The sequence below is a fragment of the Cetorhinus maximus genome, chromosome 3 (assembly GCF_964194155.1).
Source record: "Cetorhinus maximus chromosome 3, sCetMax3.hap1.1, whole genome shotgun sequence".
Lineage (NCBI taxonomy): Eukaryota > Metazoa > Chordata > Chondrichthyes > Lamniformes > Cetorhinidae > Cetorhinus > Cetorhinus maximus.
Window position 1 is genome coordinate 197,042,057 of NC_135881.1, and position 24,253 is coordinate 197,066,309.

The following is a 24,253-nucleotide window of genomic DNA, read 5'->3' on the forward strand; positions in this document are numbered from 1 at the left end:
CACAATACTCTGACGGAGATCTAACCAGTGATTCATAAAGATTGAACAAAACTTCCTTGTTTTTGCACTCTCTGGCTCTATTTATATAGCTTGGAATCCTGCTTTTACAAAAAAGTTGTTTTGCATCAATATCAAAGTGTAACATCTGGAGTAGAATGGATGTGCACTATCTGCAAGATTTTCTATCTGGTAGCAAATCTCATGGTATTGCCCATGATAATTCAGATGATGCCGTTTACATGAATAGTAACATCACACCATGTGAAGCAATGCATTATTCTTCCATTAAACAAGTCTTCCATCACAGTTACAAAATCTCATTGGGGTGAGCTCACACAGAGATCAACAAAAGGGTGCAGATATTTATGCTTTGTATTTTCTGTAGTTTCTTTATACTTTAAAAAAACAAGAAATTTGGGTGCAATGCTTGGAAATATGATTGACAGAAAATGAGCATTATATACACCATGTTTGGATATGTATCTTCATTGTACTTTAATTAGCTGTGACCTATTAGTACAATACCTGTTAGTATCTAAGTAAATGGAAAATTTAGGACAGTTACAAGTGATTATTAATGTGGCCAGTGCAAAAATATTAGAATGATGTAATTTTTGGCATTGTACAATATTGGTTATTCACTATGGATTTGTAATTAAACAGGGTAAATTATATCAGTTCCTAAAAACCTACAAGAAACAACTTTGCAATGTAACTGAAACAAAGTTTGGTTACTCTATTTTTAATGAGATACAAAAGCTCAATTAAAGCATTATTTGAATGCAATGTGAGCTAACAAAGCATATAATGATAAAGAGCTTGAGTCACTTATGGTTGGTGATTTATATTCATTCCAATGGTACTGAGTTAAAAATGCATACAGTATTTGCAATTATGGAAGGCTATTTATTTAAAAAGTATCAGGATGTTTTGATGCAGTACCATCCCTTCAATAGTGCGAAGAGCAGGTTATAAATAAATTGCTCCATTTCAAAACTAGGACACTACCTTATCAATGTAAATATTTGTAGAGATTATTCTAGCGCAAAACATTAGCTAAGAGTACACATTTCAACTACATGTCATTAGCGAGTTTATCTTCAGTTCTTTTATTGGTTATGCAGAGGACTAGCTTTAACCATAAATACACCGTCTTGTCACTGCTCATTAGTAGCTGCAACGTTGAAAAAAGAAAAAATCCAAAGTATTAGAATTATTCAATATTGTATACATTTAATATTGTCTAGCTGGCATGTACAATTGCTCCAATATCCTAAAATATTGGGGATCACTGGCACTATATAACTAAATTAACAGTGCAATTAAATAAAGAGATTACATTGATGTGCAAGTGTTACCATAAGAATCTTTTATAGATCTGTCACATACGCAGGAGAGAGAAGCTTTAGTACTTTAAAAATTGGGACACCGCGAGTTCCAGATAGTTGACTAGAAGGTGATAGATGGAATGACTCTTCATTAAAACACTTCTTGGCTCTTAATGCACAGTTTCACTGATGTTCAATTATGAGCTTTTCCGCCGTGTACAAATGGCTGACGAGCACCTGAGGAATAAAATAGAAGCAGCATTATGATAAAATTCTTACGAAGAAACACGGTTTTAATTCATCAGCATTCCTGTTGCAAGGTGAGCGCTATATGGTTTCTAGCCTCCTAGCCTGAGAGCAAGTCACTTATCTGCTCTTATAACCTGAGGGTATATGGTCTGGAAACATCAACATGGGAAGAAAAAGAGGGAGAGGAAATAGGGGAATTTTAGACTCCATTATAGGTCTACTGAGACTTATATCCTGCCCATCAAAAAATGTCTTTTTTTTTAAGATTCTTTAAACACATTGATATATTTTTGTTAAATTGATACAGTGGAGCCAACTCAAGGGGTGAAATTTTATGGCCCCATCGTGGTGGGGACAGGGCTGTAAAATACAACGACCTGTTCAAAAGTCCATTGACTTCAGCAGGAGTGGCTATAAAATTCTGCCCAAGGTTACAAAATGTGCCTGACTGGAATTTATTTTTGTCAACTGTTCAAAGTACACAGTCATCACGTTTATAGAGGTTCTTAGGAAGGGCCAGCTCTGATTGTACTGTGAAGAATTTGCTCATGAGAGCTGAATATTGGGCACGGCATGCATCAGTCCAGCAGTTTTTGAGCATATTTGTCAGTCGAGTTTGAGGTGGCAGGAGACACTGGGTGCATTACCTGAAAGACCTAGGAACAAGCATGGAAGGAGATGGTACAACATAAATCAGATGCCATGTCCGTAAGCAACAATAGACATGCCATGAACTATTGCTAGGCACCTGGCTCCAAACTTTTTGCTCATCCATGCCAAGTACACACACATAACCATACAGCTATTAAGTTGCTGGCCATATACACTCTTAGGACATACACTACAACTGTAAATCATAATTGAAAGGCACGTAGCATTTATATTTTCAATTTGCTCCACACATAAAAGCCTGCTAAGTTTAAGTCGTGGTTAAGTGGTCGCACTCTTGCCTTTGATTCAGAAGGTTGTAGATTCAAGTCTCAGTCCATAGATTTAAGCACATATTCTAGGCTGACACGTCAGTGCCGTATTGAGGGAGTAACACGCTGAGAGAGGAGGCAGCTTTTGAATGATAAACCATAGCCCCATCTGCCTTCTCAGGTGGATGCAAGATCCCACAGCATTACTTGAAGAAGAGCAGGGGAGTGTTTCCAATATTCTTTCATTCTGGTTCTTTGACACAACACTTAAGAGGATTATAACGTGGGCAGTACTTCTGCCAGAACCATAAGAAGGGAGACCTATATCTGCTTATGGCTTCCATTAACATGCATGCCTAGTTTTTTTTTTATTCATTCACAGGATGTGGGCTTCGCTGGCTGGGCCAGCATTTATTGCCCATCCCTAGTTGCCCTTGAGAAGGTGGTGGTGAACTGCCTTCTTGAACCACTGCAGTCCATGTCATGTAGGTACACCCACAGTGCTGTTAGGAAGGTAGTTCCAGGATTTTGACCCAGCGACAGTGAAGGAATGGTGATATATTTCCAAATCAGGATGGTGAGTGATTTGGAGGGGAATTTCCAGGTGGTGGTGTTCCCACTTATCTGCTGCCCTTGTCCTTCTAGGTGATAGTGGTCATGGGTTTGGAAGGTGCTGTCGAAGGAGCCTTGGTGAATTCCTGCAGTGCATCTTGTAGTTGATACACACTGCTGCTACTGTGCGTTTGTGGTGGAGGGAGTGAATGTTTGTGGATGTGGTGCCAATCAAGCGGACTGCTTTGTCCTGGACGGTGTCAAGCTTCTTCAGTATTGTAGGAGCTGCACTCATCCTGGCAAGTGGGCCATCACATCCCTGACTTGTGCCTTGTAGATGGTGGACAGGCTTTGAGGAGTCAGGAGGTGAGTTACTCGTCGCACGATTCCTAGCCTCTGACCTGCTCTTGTAGCCACAGTATTTATATGGCTAGTCCAGTTCACTTTCTGGTCAATGGTAACCCCCAGGATGTTGATAGTGGGGCATTCAGTTCGCCTCCTATTCAAAGGTTGGGGTGGTGGGGGGCAAATAATTGATTCAGACAGATTATCATTAGGGTTGTCTATACGGGGTGATTTTTTTTAAAGTTGGCACTAGCAAGACAGCTAAGAATATTACCCTGTGCCTTGCTCACTTGAATCCCACTGGCAGCAATGATAAAGCATGGAGTATTCCCCTGTAAGCTACAATTCCCATGACAGCCTTCTTGAACGGCTTTCTCTAATCAAAATACTAAATCTTTATGCTTAATTTCTTAAAGAAATAGCTTCTGGTCCTCACTAGCAATATTATTTTCCCAAAGTATAGAGAACAGTGGTCGTATAGATGCAGAAAGGTTTACATCACAGTCACAAATTTCACTGAGGGGGAGTTGCAATTTAATGTCCGAAAGAAAGACATGTTCCACTTATACGTAGTGAGCTGGAATTATCAACTTGCCATTCACCTCGAGTTGTAGGAACCAATGCATGACTGACAACTGTCTAATTTGAATTCGTTGTGCAAGAACACCCTATATAAATGATGTGATTTTCTGTATCTAATTCACAGTTAGCCAAAGCTGCTTAATCTGCAGCCGAAAACTGAATTGTTTGCAACCAAGCATTGACAAGAGCTGCAAGTGGTTTGGATTGGAGACCTTGTTCTGCACACAATAATTCTGCACACCCAAACAACGGCCGTTTTAGGGGAAAAATAAGAATGGCTCTTGTTTTAAGCCCAAATAAGCAGCCAGGAAAATTCTTGGTTATAGACCATATGTATTAATCTGGTCCCATTCAGACTGGGTCTCCCTGCTCCTGCCTCATCTCTTTCTCTCTCCATTTTCCAGTCTTGTGTCAATGGTCAAATTTATGGAAAGATGGAGTGTGCGAGGGACAGTTAACATGAACCCAGTAGATAGAAGTGCAGAAAGTCAGGATTGGAGAATTGATTAAACAAAAGGAGACCTGGACCAGGCCATCAGCTAAGTATCCTCTTACAGTACCATACATCACAATGACAGAGTAGTGGACAATAAACATGAGCTGAAGGGTTCAGAATGACAAAGATTGCAAAGCCAGCCAGCAAAAACAGCAGGGAGACCCAGTTTGAACAGGTTTACGATTGATCGAGACAGGGAGTCAGGTGGCCACTCACCTGTGGGATGAGGTGGAAATGGGTTCAATAATTACCAGCCATTTAAGAAGAGTTCATCATACACCACTTGTATTTATTGTCAAAAATTGGTTACCTGGTAAAATAAGCATTTTTCCACTTTATATTTAAATTCACATGGCATTGATCCTGAGCTAATCTAGCAAACTTTAACTGATGAAGATAATTTACCATTTTTACCTCTGCCTCTGAAGATAGGCAGAGGTAATGTTTATGCCCGTTAGTCTGTAAATAACATATTGCAACAACTAATGGACGGATTTTAACAAAACTTGCTACATAGATATGGCCCATGGAAGAGATATTTAGTTTTCGGCTAAGATGAGGATCCAGATACTGGAATTTTTTAAGGATCCGTTAACATTGGGAGATAAGGCAAATTGACTTTCTTATAATGTTGTGGGTTGTTTTATTTAGAATGTTGTTGATTGTTTTAAAATGTTGTGGATTGTCCCAGCTGCTGTGTCACAGCTGTCAAAATGTGAGCAGTTTTCACACCAGGTTGTTTGATGTGAATTGGCCTGAAGCCTCCTCAGTGAGATAGGAGCTCTTAATAAAAAGATTTCTTTTTTCAGCTTTGGCATTACAGAGCATCAACCAGGCAGGGAAAAGCCTCAAGGAAGAGCTGCATCATTGTAATAACATTGTGTTAACACAGCGTGGCAGAGGTATGCGCTCTACTGAGTGCCCACTTCACTTGTAGTGCATTGTGTTTGCCTGTGGTCATCACACTCACTGTCACACCACATCAGTGTTATTGAATAGCAAGGTCGGTTGTGAGCTTGATTCCAGGCACACCCTAAGTATTCAATGGAATGCACAACTTCCTGTCTGCACAGTTTCAAACACTTTTTTAAAAAAAAAGTGTTTGAAACTGTTAAAAAGTGGCTCAGAGATAATATTGTTTAAAACAAATTACATTTTCCACATTTGCATGTTTTAGCAGGCAGTCACTGCTTAATTATTTATGGAAGGAATGTTGGCTGATTTTCTTTTCCATAACCCAAGAATGGCAAGAAGGTTGAGAACGAGCACATACGAAGAACCTGGGTTGACGTAATAAAAATGGCTACTTGGGTAAGCTGCAGTACTTTAAATTCCATTATATGGTTGGTAGAGTTGCCCCCTCCCTGATTCCAACATATTTCTGATGAAGGATGTGACTCTCTACTATTTCAACTATTTTCTCTTCAAGAGGGAAAAATTCTTAACACTACAGCATGACCTACTCAAGAACATGCTCTTTGTTCCTGTGTTGCGGTTACGTAGCTACCCAATCCAACTGTGAGGAAATGCATGCATTATAGTTTTCCAACCACAGCTCTCAAGTCTAACCAATTTTGAAAGTCACTTTGAATCTCGTCCTGCTGTGGTGTTGTGACATTTCCACATTTTAAATGTTCCTGGTTTTATTGCAACCTTCAAGGCATTCAGAGTCAGAAAAGGAAGCCTGCTTTTTCAGACTTATTAGATTTAGCACATCACTGTATTTTGATGTACATAATCAATGGTGGAAGGTTTTGTTGACAGTGCTATCATGGCACTTACACAGCAATAACCAGCTCACCGATGCTCAATTTAAGTTCCGCCAGGACCACTCTGCCCTTGACCTCATTACAGCCTTGGCCTAAAAATGGACAAAAGAGCTGAGCTCAAGAGGGGAGGTGTGATGAATGACATTACAGCATCATTTGACTGAGTGTGAAATCAAGGAGTCTGAGCAAAATTGAAGTCAATGGGAATCAGGGGAAAACTCTCCACTGGATGGAGTCATATCTAACACAAAGGCTGCTGGAGGCCAGTCATGTCAGGCCCAGAACATCACTGCAGGAGATCCTCAGGGTAGTGTCCTAGGTCCAGCTGCTTCACCACTGACCTTACCCTCCATCATAAGGTCAGAAGTGGGGATGCTCACTGATGATTGCATAGTGTTCAGTATTATTCGTGACTCCTCAGATGCTGCATCAGTCCATATCCATATGCAGCAAGATCTGGACAACATTCAACCATGGGCTGCTAAGTGGCGAGTAACCTTTGAACCACACAAATGCTAGACAAAGACCATCCTCAAGAACAGAAAGTCTAACCATTTCCCCATGACAATCGACAGCATTACCATTGCTAACACAAACTTCAGTTTAAAAAGAGTTAAAAACCCAAATTTACAGAAGCTGCAATCCAAGCCTAAACAAGCTAAAGGAATTTGACACAAGGTAAAAACAAGATACATTAGCCAGCAGTGGTACTCACTGAACTTTGAAAATAAAACTTTTATCACCCATGCTTGAGTAATAAGGATCAAGTTCACTTATTGTGCAATTTTCTTGTGAATATTACCAAATTTGTGTGTATTACATTTGTGCCTACAACTTTTTACTGAAAATGTATTCCCATGTCTCTCTGCAGACTCCATTTGGTCAGTAATAATTATTCAGTCAAGAGTGACAGCAAATAGGCAACCTGCCCTCAAGCTTTTGCCATTGTTGCTTTAGTCAATGACATGGAGGAATGCAACGCCAGCCCAAGTTAACTAGTTCACTAAAGGCTCTTTTACATTAGGTTAAGAGATCCTGTTTCTGGAAAGATACCTCCAATGAGCTGCCTTATGCATTTACATTCATTTTCAAGAACCACTGCCCTTTGTAGATTCCTTTGCTGACACTACCAATATTTCACAGTTGTCTTGAGATGCAGGAGATGAAATTGCGGGTAAAAATCATCAATTTTCTACTCCGTGGTATTGCTCATCACAGCATTAACATGCTGCAAGCCTGCCCTCCATGTTATCAATTCTAAGATTACATCATCATTAACAGGAAATAAGTTAGCAAAATGTATTGGGCCAGGATTTTTCCTGAAATGCGCAAAGTCCATTAGCGGGCGGAAAAACGGCATTTGCACTGGCAGCTTTTTGCGGTGAATTGTCCGCATCGCAGCTGATTAATTATTCATCCACGGGGAACACACTGTTCCACTGGTGACGGCATCCAATTTGCCCGCCCCACCATTACCTTAGTGCTCCTTAACTCCGGGTGCCATATTTAAACAGCGCCCCTGCACAGTGTTTGCACTCTCTGCAGCAGCTTCAGTGAAGACATGGCTCCCAAAGGCAGAAAGCAGGCTGCACCGAAATTCAGTGATGCCTCACTGGAGCGCCTGTTGAACGCAGTTGAGGCCCGCCGTGATGTTCTTGACCCCTGCTCTGGCCGTAGACCTTCCACCAAGGTGGCCAATCCGGCTTGGGAGGCAGTCGCAGCAGTGGTCAGTGCAAATGCCCTGCAGAAGAGGTCAGTCACCTAGTGCAGGAAGAGGATGAACGAGCTCATCCATTCCGCTAGGCTAAGACAACCATCTCATCACTCTCAATCCACACATTCTCAAGCCCATCACACATTCCTATCATCGGCCCTTACACTGTCTCCATCTGTCTTCATGCAGGACAAGCTGGCTCACAATAGGGAGGAGGTCCCATACTGGGGATGGAGTTCCCGAGATCAAGGTTCCCACGGACTTCAAAAACAGAGCCATAGGGCTGGCTGCAGAGACGTAGGTGAGGTCAGCGGCGCACACCCAGGTGAGGATCCTGCACGAGAACATCCATCAGGCAACCATATTGTGAGTGATCCCTCCTGTTTCAGAGTCGCCTGCATGCACTTATTATCTCTCTTTTCTTTCGTAGGCACATCTGGGAAGCTGCCAAGGGCATCCACGAGCCAGGCCCTCAACTCTAGCCCTGACGACACCTTGGATCAGCAGCCTGAGGACTGCACCTATGAAGACCTGTCATACCACTCATCCATAACCTCCACCAGCTCAGGGACACACACCTTGGTGGGACCTGGTTCTAAAATAGCCTCGGGGTCAAAATCTGGTGAACACAGCGCACCACCTGCTCCACAGCAGGCAGAGGCAGGGACATCAGAGATTGCCGGCACTCGGAGGACTGCTAGAGGCTACGATTCTGCTGAGTCAGAGTCCAATGATGAGCCTCTGGACTCGGTCTAAATCAGTTGCTGGAGCTGCAAAGACAAGCACGGGAACTTCAGGAAGGGATGTAGCTGCACTCCTCAGATTGCAACGTTTGATGGAGGAGTCCATCCAGGTTCAGCCTGAGGTGATAGTGCTGGCATGCCACCGCACCGAGGCCAGCACTGGCAGGTTGGCAGCCACCGTGGAGACTTTGGTCCAGGACATTGGTCCTGCACTGCTTCAGGAGCTGTACTCCAGCTGCCCCTTCTCAAGTAGTCAGCCAGGGGCCCTTGGCCACCCATAGGGAGGAGAACCAGCAGCTTGACATCCAAGGGCCATGCACCCAAGTGACTCCAGAAGTGTCCAATCGATCCAAATCCACTCTTCCTCTGACCCCATCAGTTCCAGCTCCACAGGCCAAAGGGGGTGCATCTGCCCCACAGCAGGAGACCCAAAGCAGCCGGGGCCCACCAGGTCTCAGCCCTCCTGAGGACACCCGCCAAGGTCATCACAGACAACAAGGCGTAGCAGCTAGCAGGTTACTTCCACCTCTGCTGTGGATGTCGGGAAGCACCAAGATGTAGCGGCAGGGTAAGCAAAGTGAAAAAAATGTAAAAGTCACTTGGTAGTACAGACCTTGAGTATGGCTGAAAAAAGAGACATGTCTAAGCTTTTCATCTGGCACTCATCAGGACACTTTCCAAGAAGACCAATATAAGGGGAAAACAACCAATCAGGGTCAAGCTGCCTGGTTTAAATTTCAAACAATGCTTGACAGTTAACTGTCAGTCACCATCACTGGTGCACTATCCATGGCAACACCTCTACCAGAATGCACTTGCCAACCCATCAGCACATACAGTATAAATTGTTGTTTTCCCCTTATATTGGTATTCTTGCAAAGTATCCTGATGAGTGCAAGACGAAAAGCTTAAACATCTCTTTTTTCCGCAATATTGAAGAAGATGCAGTTGCACAACATTGGCACAGGTGTTAACCATATGCATATAACGTTCACAAATGTAAGTAGACTTGCAATCATTTCATATCTCCTCTTGCCTATGCCTCCTTCTTATGATGAGCTGTGTTACTGTCAATCATGTGTGATACCTTGGGTCCTGCACCCACTTTGTGACAATTGTCTCTCATGGGCCTCTCTTCTGCGCAGTGTGCTACCATCTCACCACAGTGGGTGTCCCGTTTCAAAATAATGCTCCAAATCAGTAATGCCTGAGGAGCCAATCCTGCATCCTGTGTGGTCCTTCTGAAGATGTCAGGGATCTGTGACCTACTCAGGATGCATGAGTCATGGACGCTCCCTGGGAATCTGGTGCACACCTGCATGATAAGTTTGTTATGGTCTTACAGTAGCTGCACATTGAGCGAGTGGTAGCCTTTCCTGTTGACATACTGACTACCTGTTGCCAGGGAACTTTTATAGCCACGAGTGCAGTCGATGGCACCCTGAATCTATGGAAAACGGGAAGTCTGCAAAGCCTATTGTGTCTGGCTTGCTTGATCACCCTCATGGAATTTCACACCTGAGGATGTCAAGAACTACTTCAAAGGGATTTACTGAAAAATGTACCTGACCTAACATTTACATTTCTATAAGGCTACCTCTCCAGCTACGATGGTTATATGGAAACATGTCTTCCAATCTCATCAAGATGCATAATGATTCGTTCAGGGTTTAAGAGTTGAGACATTACAGGATCTACTCAACCCCCGGCCATGAAACAAAAGTAACCATTGGTTCAGACATCAGATAAAGAAACCCCTTCTGAAATCATTATGAGGGAGAGGTCATGTGACTGAAGTAACAATTTTGAAATCTCTTTAATACAAGCTGCTAAAGACAGAACAGTTCAGTAGTCTGGAAAAGCTGCCAATGAAGCAGTAAGGAGCTCCCTTCTCTCCTTTCCCAAGTTAAGATCCTATCTCTTACAGTTTAAAAATCCAGCACAGGGATTGTTAATTTTCCATTGAAAGGAATCTTAGGTGCAAAACTCATCGACTTCTGGAAGACACGGATTACAGATTAAAAAGAAATGGTCTCTGACAATTGCAGTTACACGGGCTTCAACTCAACTCCTGGAATCTAAAGGAACTTGGAAAAATTTCTGCCGCAGCCACAGTGACAAGCAAAGGGCTCCAATAGTGAACTCTCAAGTTTGTTATCTTTCAGCATTGAACTTTAATTTGGCTAAGAAAAGAACTACCTACCATATAACTTGTAAATTTTGCATGCTTATGTGCGAGTGAATGTGGGTCACAAAAGTTCGAGAAGCGCGGGTTTACCTTTTAAAAATATTTTGCTATCTTTACTTGGGTGACTTTTATAATTCAATAAAAATAGCTCCTTTATGTTTTAAACTTCAAGAAAGCCTGTCAGACTCATTTTTTTTGCAGCCAGTACGTAAATGGTTAAATACAGACATTGAGTAAAAAGTACCTTCATCCTTCTAAATCCTTCAAGAAACCTGTTACGGTCAGACCTGGGGTGGTAAGCTAGGGGAGTCATTTTCACACCTCATGTGGCCGTAACAACGTCTAGAGGGATGATCGCAGATAAGTTATTTAATGAGTACCTGAACAACTGTTAGGATCACATTGAGGTGGTGAACAAATCAAACATGATCTTTCATGACAATAATTGCTGAATAAAGTAGCTTTATAAAGTAATATAGAAAAAAAGTGAAATTAACTGTTGACCTATCTCAACTCTTAAAAGTGAACTATAAGGAATAAGTGCTAAAAATAGTTACCTTTGGGGAAAAGAACAGCTAATTTCAGACAAGCTAAACTATTTGTTACGTATCCAAAATCTTAATCCCAAAGGTTCTTGGATATTTCGTTGCAATGTTGGGATGTATTGATCTTAGTATAGAAATAACAACCTCTTCCACTGCACGTAATCTGTGAAACTAGTGTCAATGTTATCAGTCTGTTTAGAAATTTAGTCTCCCCTATACCTGCACTAAATTTTTAACAAAAGACATAGCAAATGATTTCCAGGGAGCAAATTAACCAACGAAAAAGGTGGTCATCAGTCTTGATTCAGGCAACTCTATCTATATCAATGTTATCAAGTAGATGAACTACATGAGGTTGGCATTATCACGCTCACTCCAGTACTTATGTTTGAATAAAGAGACTTAAAATGAGATTTGCAATAAAAGGAAGGGTCCTGGAACAGGGATCATTTAAACACAGATGACTGAATATTTTGGAGCCCAGTTCTTCTTTCCCACTCCCTTTTGGGCTCAACTCTATGAACCCTGATCTAACTCTGCACTTTGTATTACTTCACTAACCAATCCTAAAACATTCATCATTTCATTACCACAATGATAAGATTGCTACTTCAATAGTTGTGGTGTGAGTCATGTCTTTAGCTGAAAACAAATTTACCAGCTGCTGACATGATAATCTCAGATAAATATCAGCCAGCTTCATGAAAATAAAACATCCTACAATTATTTGAGGTAGAAATGGGTGAAGCGTTAGAATACTACCACAGGTAAAACACTTCTTAGGCGGGTGAAGAAGAACACAGATGTATTGTAGGAAGCTATTGCAATCTACAAATGCATTTGGCCACCCTTTCAGCTCATTGATTACAACAAAACAAAATATAGAAATACATCTACTCCTTCCACAATAAGCATAGTATGGCTGCAGTATGTACTATCTACAGGATTCACTGCAGCAACTCACCAAGACTTCTTTGCACCATCTCCCAAACTTCAACCTCTACCACCTAGAAGGACAAGTGCAAGGAACAACGTCATCAAGTTCCTCATCAAGCCAAACTCTGTCCTGACTTGGACATACATTTCTATTCCTTCGTTGCCATTGGCTCAAAATCCTGAAAGTCTCTACCTAACTGCATCTTGGGAACACCTTCTCACATAGCCTGTAGCGGATCAAGCAGAAGGCTGCCCAATACCTTCTCAAGAGAAACTAGGATTTGGCAATAAATGCTGTTCTTGCTAGCAATGCCCACATCCCGAGAGTTTAGCTTTTGTTTTTAATTAAGTAAGAAATAAGTTAGGAGGGTAGCTTGAAAAAATTGAGGGCCTTCACAAAGTCTAGCTAGGGAACTGACAGGTGCAAACATGAAACTTATATTTCGTACTTCATTTAATTCACAATTAGTTGTCCTAGTTAGTGGGAGTACTGAAGAAATTATATTCTTGCTGCTTGTTTTCTGATGTTACAATACTCAAAAATGACATTGGACAGAAGAACAGTGATGTTATGCTTACTTTACTTCACTACTTACCTGTATTAAAACATTAATATAAACTGACACTGCTGACCCTGTGAATAATATTTCTGTGACGAGAGAACTTAATCGGGCTACTTCTTTGATTTTGCAATTTCATCAGAGCCACATTCATAGTAAGATAATGAAAGTATTGTTGCCCTATTTTTGACCCATGTTCTACTTGAGCATTGCTTTTCCATTAAGAATGCGGAATCACAGATTTGCCTCTTGTTTCTCACTTAAGATGTACCTGTTATGAGTGCTTGACCTAAACAGTAGGTGCCAAAAGTGAAAAGACTAATTGTGCTGAGGAATGAGTTGATCTTTCACTTGATCAGCATAGGTTCATTATAAAACAGAAAGTACACCAGAGGACCAGTCTGTGGTGCTGTGTGTGGGTGGTGGGCTGCAGGTTAATTCCTCTACTTTACTGAATTTCTAGTGTCTGCTTTGTTACTGGCTTGAAAACTCATAGGTAGAATTGTTTCCCAGTTGCTGCTGTCCAGTGGCTACTAGCAGGCTCAAGTGTGGACTAAGCAATAAACACTTAAACAGGGGAAAACACTTTAAAAGACCTTATATACATTTAAAATAAATAGCCTTCATAAAGACACAACTATGCTGAAGCATTGGATTTCTACGGGCACTCTGCTTCCCGTATTATTTTTCAGTCTTAGTGAGAGGGAAAGCGGAGCATTCAAAAGCTTAATCCACATTAAAGAATTTCCCAAACAAACCTTCATGGCCAATGCAACTGGATACTCTGGAATTCTTCCCTCTTACATTCCCCAGTATCACTTGAGGGATAAATGAACTATCCTCTTGCCTTGTTATAGAAAGTCAAGACCATTCAAATCTCCCTTGCTCCAGAACTAATAATGGCTTTATTTCTTCATCACAGGAAAATACTTCTCTACTGATCAGTTCATTCACCCACCAGGCCAATCCTACCAAAAACAATCAAACACAATTATGCTCCCAAAGTCCTCAACCCACTCAGGTCTATTCCAAAAAGCAGGCTAAGTGCACAGCAATCTTTCTTGTTCAGGAGATTAGACCTTTCTGATTTCAAATCCACAATTATCTTTCACATAGAGACCAATTAGACTTTATAGACATCTCCAAGACTACGCTGGGAAACTATTAAAGGTAAAGATCATAGCTCATATCTCCAGGAAGTAGAAACCAACCCTGAGTATTGTAGTGATTGTAGTACTATTTTTACCAGGTATTTACAGCACACATTATTTAGGCCAAAATGTCCAGACAAGCCTCCTCTAATAGGGTTGCCACTCCTTCAGGATTGGCCTGGGTCTCCAGGAATTGAAGATCAATCTCCAGGACACTGTTGCATACAACGCTGGAGAAATATCATAGGGATATTAAAAATTTTTTTTTTCAGTTTTCTTTACCAGATATAAAAATATTATAAATGGTAATTTGGCTAACAGTTAAATTTCATTCAATTGGGTAATGAGTATTTTTGCTTTCCAACTGGCATAGGCAGTATGTCACAAGCATGGATGTGTTGGCCAACTAATAGCTGGAGTTTGGGGCAAGTCATGTGATGAAACTTCCAGGAGTATATTTAACTTCAGTTGGCAACCCTATCTGCAATTAATCCCACCAGCATAAACTTCTATTTCTTTCATTCTTGTGCGTTTGTCTAGCTTCCCCTTAAATGCAGCTGTGCTAATCACTTGAACTATTCTTTATGGTAGAGAGTTCCACGTTCCAACCAATCTCTGGGTAAAGAAGTTTCCCTTGAATTCTATTGGATCTATTAATGATTATTACTTATAGCTCCATGTCTAGTCTCCCCTACAAGTGGAAACATCTTCTCTATGTCTCTACCCTATCAAACCCTTTCATAATCACAGAATTGTTACGGCGCAGAAGGAGGCTATTCGGCCCATTATGTCTGCACCAGCTCTCTAAATGAGCATTATGACTTAGTGCCATTCTTCTGCCTTTTCCCCTTACCCTTGAACATTGTTTCTATTCAAATAATCATCTAATACCCTCTTGAATGCCTCGACTGAACCTGCTTCCACCACACTTCCAGGCAGTGAATTCCAGACTCGAACCATTTGCTGTGTAAAGAAGTTTTTTTCACATCACATTTGCTTCTTTTGAAAATCACTTTGAATCTGTGCCTTCTTGTTCTTGATCCTTTTATGAACGGGAACAGTTTCTCCCCATCTACTCTATCCAGCCCCCTCATGATTTTGAACATCGCTATCAAATCTCCTCTTAGCCAACCTCTCCAATCTATCTTCATAACTGAAGTTTCCCATCCCTGGAACCATTCTTGTAAACCTCTTCTGCACTCTCTCCAATGCATTCACATCCTTCCTATAGTGTGGCACCCAGAACTGTACACGATACTCCAGCTGAGGTCTAACTAGTGTTTTATATAAGCTCAGCATAATCTCCTTGCTCCTGTAATCTGCGCTCCTATTAATAAAGCCCAGGATACTGTATGCTTTTTTAACTGCTCACGCCACCTGTCCTACCACCTTCGATGATCTATGCACATATACACCCAAGTCCCTCTGCTCCTGTACCTGCTTAAGAGTTGTAGCCTTTATTTTATATTGTCTGTCCATGTCCTTCCTGCCAAAATGCATCATCTCACACTTCTCCACATTGAACTTCATCTGTCACCTGTCTGCCCACTCCACCAACTTGTCTATGCCCTTTGAAGTTCTACACTGTCTCCTCACAGTTTGCAATGCTTCCAAGTTTCATATCATCCACAAACTTTGAAATTGCTCCCTGCACACCAAGATATAGATCATTAATAAATACCAGGAAAAGCAAGGGTCCCAATACCGATCCCTGGGGAACTCTACTACAAGCCTTCCCCCAGCCTGAAAAATATCCATTGACCACTACTCTCTGTTTCCTATTAGTCAGCCAATTTTGTATCTGCATTGCTACTGTCTCTTTTGCCCCTTGAGTATAACTTTTCTCACAAGTCTGTTGTATGGCACTGTATCGAATGCCTTTTTAAAGTCCATGCACACCACATCAACAGCATTATCCTCATCAAACCTCTCTGTTACCTCTTCAAAAAACTCCAGCAGGTTAGTTAAACACTTTCCCCTTTAGAAATCCATGCTGGCTCTTCTTAATCAACCCACATTTTTCCATGTAACTACTAATTCTATCCCGAATAATTGTTTCTAGAATCTTAAAGTCCGCTATCAGTTTGCCCCCAGTCTTCTGTTTTCCAGAGAAAAGAGCCCCAGCCTGTTCAATATTTCCTGATAGGTATATGCTCTCAATTCAGGTATCATTTTAGTAAACCTTTGTTGCATTTTCACCAATGCCTCTCTATCCTTCTTGTAATATAGAGACCAGAACTGTTCACAGGACTCCAAGTGTGGTCTAACCCGGTACTATACAAGTTTAACATAACTTCTCTGCTTTTCAATTCTGTCCCCCTAGAAACCAATCCAGTGCTTTGTTGGCTGTTTGATTAATCTAAACCATGGCATCGCTATCTCTGTGGAAGAGGTTCAGTACACCATCAGCTCCACTGTAGTGGTCTCCTCTTTCACCAGAACAAGTGTATTCCATTCCCAGCAACAGAAGAATTACCCATTGCCTTAGTATTCACTTATCTGTCTCTTAGTCGTGAAAGGTTTCTCTCCTTCCGTGACAGGAGTGAATGGATGTTGTCTGGGGCTATTTGGTTGTGACAATGGCCTCCTTCATTTCTTAATTAGATTACATGATGGTGGTTATCCTGTGTTCAAATGATGGAAGAACCACAAAACCCCCACAGACACAAGTACTGTGAATGAAACCCCAGCCTCAAAACAAAACTCACCGAGGTAGGCTACACTGTGGGGCGGGGGTTAATCTCAGACATTCCAACATCACAACAGAACTGATACTATTAAAAGGACAGGAATTTAAGACAACATCACAGCAGTGAACACAGGATAACCACCATCATGTAATCTAATTAAGAAATGAAGGAGGCCATTGTCACAACCAAATAGCCCCAGACAACATCCATTCACTCCTGTCACGGAAGGAGAGAAACCGTTCACATAAAGATCAGCTTTGGAGCCAGGGATACCTCACCTTGATGGGATTCATTGCTTTCAGTTGTGGAAACAACATCAGCACTGAGTAGGACTGTCTGAAACAGACTTGAATGATCAAAGAAGGTGCTAATCACTAACCATCCACCAGGATGGCCTCAGAAAATGTGTTTGCGATATTTTGATAAGGATCATCATAAAAAGTGCAAGAGCGAAGGATTTGGCACTGCAGTCAAGGAGGGGTGTCAGGAAGGGTCAACCTGGCTCGCGGACCTACAGTGCTCACCAGAAGGACCAACCGTGTGGAGGATTGTAAGTTATCAGCCAAATCTGAGAGTTATTAGGACTGAGAGGTTAGAGTAATTTAAGGGTAACAACCAAATACAAGGAGTTTGGGTCTGAACTAAGTACGGTTGGGGCAGAAATGTGGCGTTTAGCCTGTGGTTTTTCCAGTAAAGGTTTTTCCTAATGAATCGTGGTGACTTTGTGTGTTTTGGTTAGCAGCTGAGGTCGAATCTTGGAAGGATTTAAATCGGACGAACCAATGTTGTGTCATTTAAACCAGCTTAGGGTTTTGTATTAGGGCGTTAGGACATTTATTTCCAATTAACAGCAAGTTTGTGGTCGAGAGGAACCCTGTGTACGTGCAATTTTGTTCTCTATAAAATCCTAAAGTCCAAGAACCATTGTAGGAGGGGAACGAGAACGGGAACTGCTTACAATACCCCCGGAAGTTCCCAGGTAAGGATTGCACGGCAGTTGCCTGGCAAGTGCAAACTTTCTTCAGGCAATTGCCCTGCACTGGTAACCATTTGGATGGTTTTGGCTGTCTTACATCAATAGTTACCCAGAAAAAGTTAGAAGAATTAAAACCACTCTAGCTTCTGGGTAACTATTGTACAAGCCCACACCAAGCCCCCACGGGACTCCCCCCACACCTCCGAACCCCCAGAGGACTCCCCCAATCTCCGACTACTCTCTCCTCAGGCCCAACCCAAGCTCCCCCCCCGCCCCGCCAACTGTCCGACCTCACCCAACCCCTTGAACGCCACCCCCCTCTCCTCCAGAAAATTCTAACCGCTTACCTGACAAACCTACCCTCTCCCTGGCCTGAAAGTGGCTGGACCTTTAAACTCACCTGATTTACTGCAGCTGGTGCCATAAAAAAGGTAGTGTGTCCTCCTTGCGTCTGACTGAAAACCTAGACAGAAGGCCCTGGGAACGCGCTGCCCTGCAAAGTTCTCACCTAGCCTGAGTCAGAAGGTCGGGGAAGAAAGGATCGAAAGAATTTTAAGGTAAAAAAGGAGTGCAGTGACAATCTGAATCTGATTGCCACTCTGCAGAGGTTCAGGCCCAACGTTTCCCTAAATCTGGATGACATGCGCCTGTTAACATCTAACTTCTAGATCTTGCTCCGATTTGTGATGTTTATTATCCACCAATACAGACAACACAGGTCATCTTGGTGCAAAATCAACTGTACCAAGACAAATGCCAGGAAGCTTGATGCTATCACCTTAGGCTAATGGTTACTTCCTCATGAAATGAACCATTAGTTCCTTTACACACAGGGTATAGGAATTATGGTCTTTGTCTGTGTATTAGTATAGTCTGTAGGAATTTAAATCTGTAGAAATAATACCTTGTGTTAAAAAACAGGTTGTACTAGTTCAGAACTGAGAGATAGTGGAAATGCAGAAGTTGCACTCACAAAGGAATGTGTATAATGCTATACACAGGCAAATGCTATTCACATGAACGCATCTATGATTGGACAAGAGCCTTTTGATTGCGTAGTGAAATGTACATGGACTGTTCTAATTTGTAATCTCAGGGGAGCCAACGGGGGTATTGCCAACATTAGAAGAACCCTCTCAATAGGGAAAGAAAAAGACAAAGAAATAAAAAAAAGCAAGAAAGCTGGAAATCATATAAGAAAATGGAAAGCTATCAGGAAAGCAGTGCACTCTACTGCTCAGATATGACACAGAAAGTATATGGTCCACATTGTTCTGTAAATTGCCACTTGAACTTTACCTTTAGTGTATAAGTTGGTCCTGCCTTTTCTTAGTAAAGCTGCTCTGTAAATGAACTTTGCTGTCACATCCAATCCTGTTGTAAGGGTTCAAACCTTACAAGGGAACTGGAAACAGGGTTAACTAACCCTTTTAAGCCTGAACAGAATTCACAAAAAAACCCTCATTGCAATTTCTATTAATCTCTCTGCCAGGTATATTCAGCATCCTGAAAGTATGTTCAGCATCCTGAAAGGAGCCTCTTAACATGGTTATCTCAGTATCGCATGCTCCCAGTGCACATTTTGCAATTTACCTTTAAAGATACTAAATCATTCAATCTCCCACTTTCTTTGTAAGATTAGTAACCACTAGTAATCCTAAATCCTTCCAGTTTTTGGGGCTTGGGGCATTGGGGGCAGGACAAGCATAGATAACAACTGCCGACTTACAAATTGCCAGGTCAGATGAATAGCTGACACAAATTGATCTCTGTTGTCACAGAGCAACAACAGGTCACCATGGAATACCACCTCTACCATCCTCTATACCCTTCATTCCACCACTTCATTCAAAAATCGCTGTGATTTCACTAAAGATCTAGCAGAATATATGTCTTTATTTTAACCTTGTCATTACCTGCCCTGCCCCTGCTCACCAATTGGAAAATTCTGCCCTAGGAGTTGCAGAGCCATTATAGGCTTCTTCCATTTTTCTGGTCCTGACAAATAAAGCAAGTAAAGGCATGCAAGCCTATCACAGACAGTAACATACCTTGCCCATAAATGAGGGATATTAATGAAGCCTTACTTGCATTGAGAGTGTCTCTTCAGTGTTATCCAAGCCCATTAAACTATTAGCTACATGACCCATCTGTTTTGGGAAAAGCTTGTATTTTCTTTTTGTGCAAAGTCTTCTTTAAGACCAAATTGAAGTGAGGAGCATTCGGAAAGAGGGTTAATTATTTTTCTGATTATGACATCATTAAGTTCCAAGAAATGATCATGTGACCTCAGGTTGCCATGGGGATGAAAAGCAAAGAAGCAAAAAGGTAAACAGAAAGCTAATTGCAGTGGTGGGTTTCCAGCCTGTTTATTGGCAGATATTTCAGAACACAGAACTGGTATGAGAGGAAGCAAGCAAGGCTCGCCGAGGATGGACCAGTTTTCTGTTTGGCAATTTAGAACAGATCCTGGTGTTGAAGCAGGGCTCTGAGAATACAGCAGAGATTTTGTTCCTGTCTGTGTTATATAGTTGGAAAGGACAAAGAGCTGAAGACAGGAAGAGCATGGGATTATGGATTGGTCAAAACCAACTGGTGCTGTTTCAGTATTGCCAGAGCCCACCTGGCCATTTGAAAGGGTCAAAGAAGGGAGTCTCTGGGGATTCTGTGCCATTAGGACTGTTGTGCCTCAAGTGAGGGTTCGTAGACACGTGCCTTGCTGGTGTTGACAATGTCCAGGGACTTCACATGGAATATGGCTGCCAGTGAATTCGAGTGGCCGAAACAATTGAGTTGGAAGTGAGAGATCCTACATAACGGAGGCCAAATTGGAGAGAGTGAGAGATTGCACATGGCGTCACATTTGTGTGGGAAATAATGCAAGTACTTGTAACTACTTAAGACGTATCTTAGTTGTACTAACAATTTAAAGTGAAATTTACCTTTATACTTTAAATATTCTTTCAAATATTCTTTACTTGTTAATGTTTGAATTATGTTGATTTTAGTTTGCTTGTTACAGTAGAAGTTTTTAAAAAGTGAAATCTTGTCCATCAGTTGAAGTCATGGAGATTCCTTTTATTTTTAAAAAAAGTTATCAGTAACTATTGGGATTCTAACAAATTGGGGGCTCATCTGGGATCTCAAAACACTGAGACAGGTAAAAGGGTATGCTGGAATTTTCCAGAATTTAAACTAACAGGATTTCACATTTACTTTTGATTTATTCGGTGAAAAATCAACATGCTACTTCTATTGCTCAGGCGTTTTTGGAGAGAGACCATTTGTTTGTTAGTGCCTTGTAATAGGTGACAAAGGTTAATTTGAAAGCTGTAGCAGAGAAGTTGGGGCTCAACTTGAAATCAGAAGATAGGAAAGCAGAGATTGTTAAGTATTGGCTCAGCATTTGAAGCTTGAGGAAAAGGATATTCCTACTGGGGATCAAGTGGATCTAGCTAAAATTGCATCAGCAAGAGATAGGGAGGTGAGACAACTTGAACTAGAGAAAGTGAAATTTGAGAGAATTTCAAAACCTGAATTTGAAAGGGAATGAGAAAAATTAGAAAGGGAAAGGTTAAAAAGGGAAAGAGAAGTGAAAAACTTGAATTAGAATTGTTAAAAGAAAAGCTTAAAGCTCGTGCATTGGAAGAGAAAGGCGAGGATGGCTCAGAGCCAACACCTCATACTTTTGCTTTGGCAAAGAATAGTTGCTTGTTACCTAAATTTACTGAGGAAGGAGTAGAAATTGTACCTCGTGCCATTTGAGAAAGTTGCTACAAAACTGAAATGGCCTAAAGAAGATTGGATGTGGCCCTACAATGTGTTTGTGCTAGGGATAGTAACATTTGTACTATACATAGTATTTCCAAAAAAAAATCTATAAATAGTTGGGTGCCTTCAGGGACAATGTCAGGCTGAACCATTCTAATTCCTCATAAAGGACAGTCGTTAAGCAATTTTTAGCGATTGAACAATTCATTACTCATCACTTCACTTAATTTACAAAGCTTTTAAAAACATGAAGTAATGTTACAAAAAGACTATCTCAGCATCATCTTCATGCTACTGCGTAGTGGTATCAAGAAACTGTTGTGACCTCTGGTATTGCGTCAGAACCAAAAACATGTAAGACAAGTTGCCATGGTAAATGCACGTACTACACAATGACACCTCCTGGTGATACCTCTGGAGAACCACATGTGTGACAGCTGACTAATAACCAGCTTCCATTCCACAGTAGTTTATTGTAAGAAAGTAGCTGTTGAAAATAAACAAAAGGGCTATTCCCCTTATTTTTGAATAAATACATTTTATGTACAGCCAGAAAATAATTTTAAAAGGTCATTCTTATACTTTCATTGCAAGAGATGCTGTACATTTTGAATTGAGAGAGCAATTTTGAGATGTGTATCCAGTTTCAGAAACATAATGTATAAATAGTGTGCTGTGTTGGCCAAGAAGAAATAACTGACAGTAAGTTTTTATATGGAGCTCTTTAGAGCTGTGTACTTATTTATATTGCATACTGCAATTTCATATGCATGCAGCTGAACCATTTCTCCTTCTCTTACTATGGAAACAGCCTACTCTCTTCTGGTACAACATCACAAGATTTTCCCCTTCCTCTACAACATCATTAGTTTTTCTCTTCAGTGGCACTTCAATTATAATCAAGTCTACATTAAAGTTCCTCTGTTTTGCCTCTTTCCACTTATCTAATATTGAAGGACATTTTTAACTGGCTTTGCAGCAGCTAGGCTTGCATTCTGCGCACGTGCAGCTCTGCTCCGTTCACTGGCATGCTCATTTGCATTCTAATTTTAACACCGTGCCAGTGATGAAAGTGGAGTTGAACATTTGCTGACTGCAAGGGCAAACATTACAGGTTACGATGAGAAGGAAAAGAGAGGCTTTTAGCAGGTACAAGGGTAGCAAATCAGCAGAGGCATTAGTGGAGTACAGACAGTGCAGGGTGGAGCTTAAGAAAGCAATTAGGAGAGCAAAGAGGGGATATGAGAAAACTCTGGCTGGTAAAAGAAGGGAAAATCCCAAGATATTCTATAAGTATATCAATGGGAAGAGGATATCCAGGGAAAGAGTAGGGCCCATAAGGGACCAAGGGGGCATTCTATGGGTGGAGCCAGAGGACATCGCTAGAGTGTTGAATGAATACTTCACATCCGTTTTCACCAAGAGAATGAGGGTGAAGGTATCGAACTTGGGGAGAGAGATTGCGAGGTTCTTAAGCAAATTGATATAGGAAGTGACAAGGTATTGGAGGTGTTGGCAGGCTTAAAAGTGGACAAATCTCCAGATCCGGATGATTTGTGTCCCAGACTGCTGCGGGAGGCAAGGGAGGAGATCGCAGGGGCTCTTGACCTGAATATTTAATTCCTCTCTGGCCACGGGGGAGGTGCCAGAGGACTGGAGAACAGCTAATGCGGTTCCGCTATTTAAGAAGGGTTGTGGAGATAAGCCAGGGAACTACAGGTCAGTAAGTCTCACCTCAGTGGTAGGGAAACTATTGGAGAAAGTTCTGAAAGAGTATCTATCTCCACTTGGAGAGGCAAGGTTTGATCAGGGATAGTCAGCATGGCTTTGTCAGAGGGAGTCATGCCTAACAAATTTGATTGAATTTTTTGAGGAGGTGACCAGGTGTGTAGATGAGGGTAGTGCAGTTGATGTAGTTTATATGGATTTCAGCAAAGCCTTTGACAAGGTCCCACATGGGAGACTTATAAAGAAGGCAAAGGCACATGGGATACAGGGTAATTTGATAAGGTGGATTCAAAATTGGCTTAGTTGTAGGAGGCAGAGGATGATGACAGAAGGATGCTTTAGTGACTGAAAGCCAGTGTCCAGTGGCGTACCACAGGGATCTGTGCTCGGTCCCCTATTGTTTGTCATTTATATAAACGACATAGATGACTATGTGGGGGGTAGGATTAGTAAGTTTGCGGATGACACAAAGATTGGCCGGTGGTTAACAGTGAGGTTTAGTGTCTTGGGCTACAGGAAGATATAGACGGGATGATCAAATGGGCAGATAAGTGGCAGATGGAATTTAACCCTGCAAAGTGTGAGGTGATACACTTTGGAAGGAGTAATTTGACAAGGAAGTATTCAATAAACGGCATGCCACTAAGAAGTTCTGAGGAGCAAAGGGACCTTGGCGTGTGTGTCCATAGATCTCTGAAGGCAGAGGGGCATGTTAGTGAGGTGGTGAAAAAGGCATATGGGACACTTGCCTTTATCAATTGAGGCATAGATTACAAAAGTAGGGAGGTCATGTTGGAGTTGTATAGAACATTGGTGAGGCCACAGCTAGAGTACTGTGTACAGTTCTGGTCGCCACATTATAGGAAGGATGTGATTACACTGGAGGGGGTGCAGAGGAGATTCACCAGGATGTTGTCTGGGATGAAACATTTAAGTTATGAAGAGAGGTTGGATAGACTTGGGTTGTTTTCGTTGGAGCAGAGAAGACTGAGGGGCGACCTGATCAAGGT

The 24,253-nt window shown here is 41.6% G+C and overlaps 1 protein-coding gene across 1 annotated transcript in view; it reads right to left on the reverse strand.

The window, feature by feature from the left end:
* Nucleotides 1–1,090: 1,090 nt before the first annotated feature.
* LOC144679178 (LYR motif-containing protein 4-like) overlaps nt 1,091–24,253 on the reverse strand; it is a 231,589-nt gene continuing 208,426 nt past the window's right edge. The window contains exon 3 of the mRNA XM_078539576.1: nt 1,091–1,565. Within this exon, the coding sequence (XP_078395702.1) occupies nt 1,512–1,565 (54 nt within the window). The 3' untranslated portion in view covers nt 1,091–1,511. The remainder of the gene's footprint in view (nt 1,566–24,253) is intronic.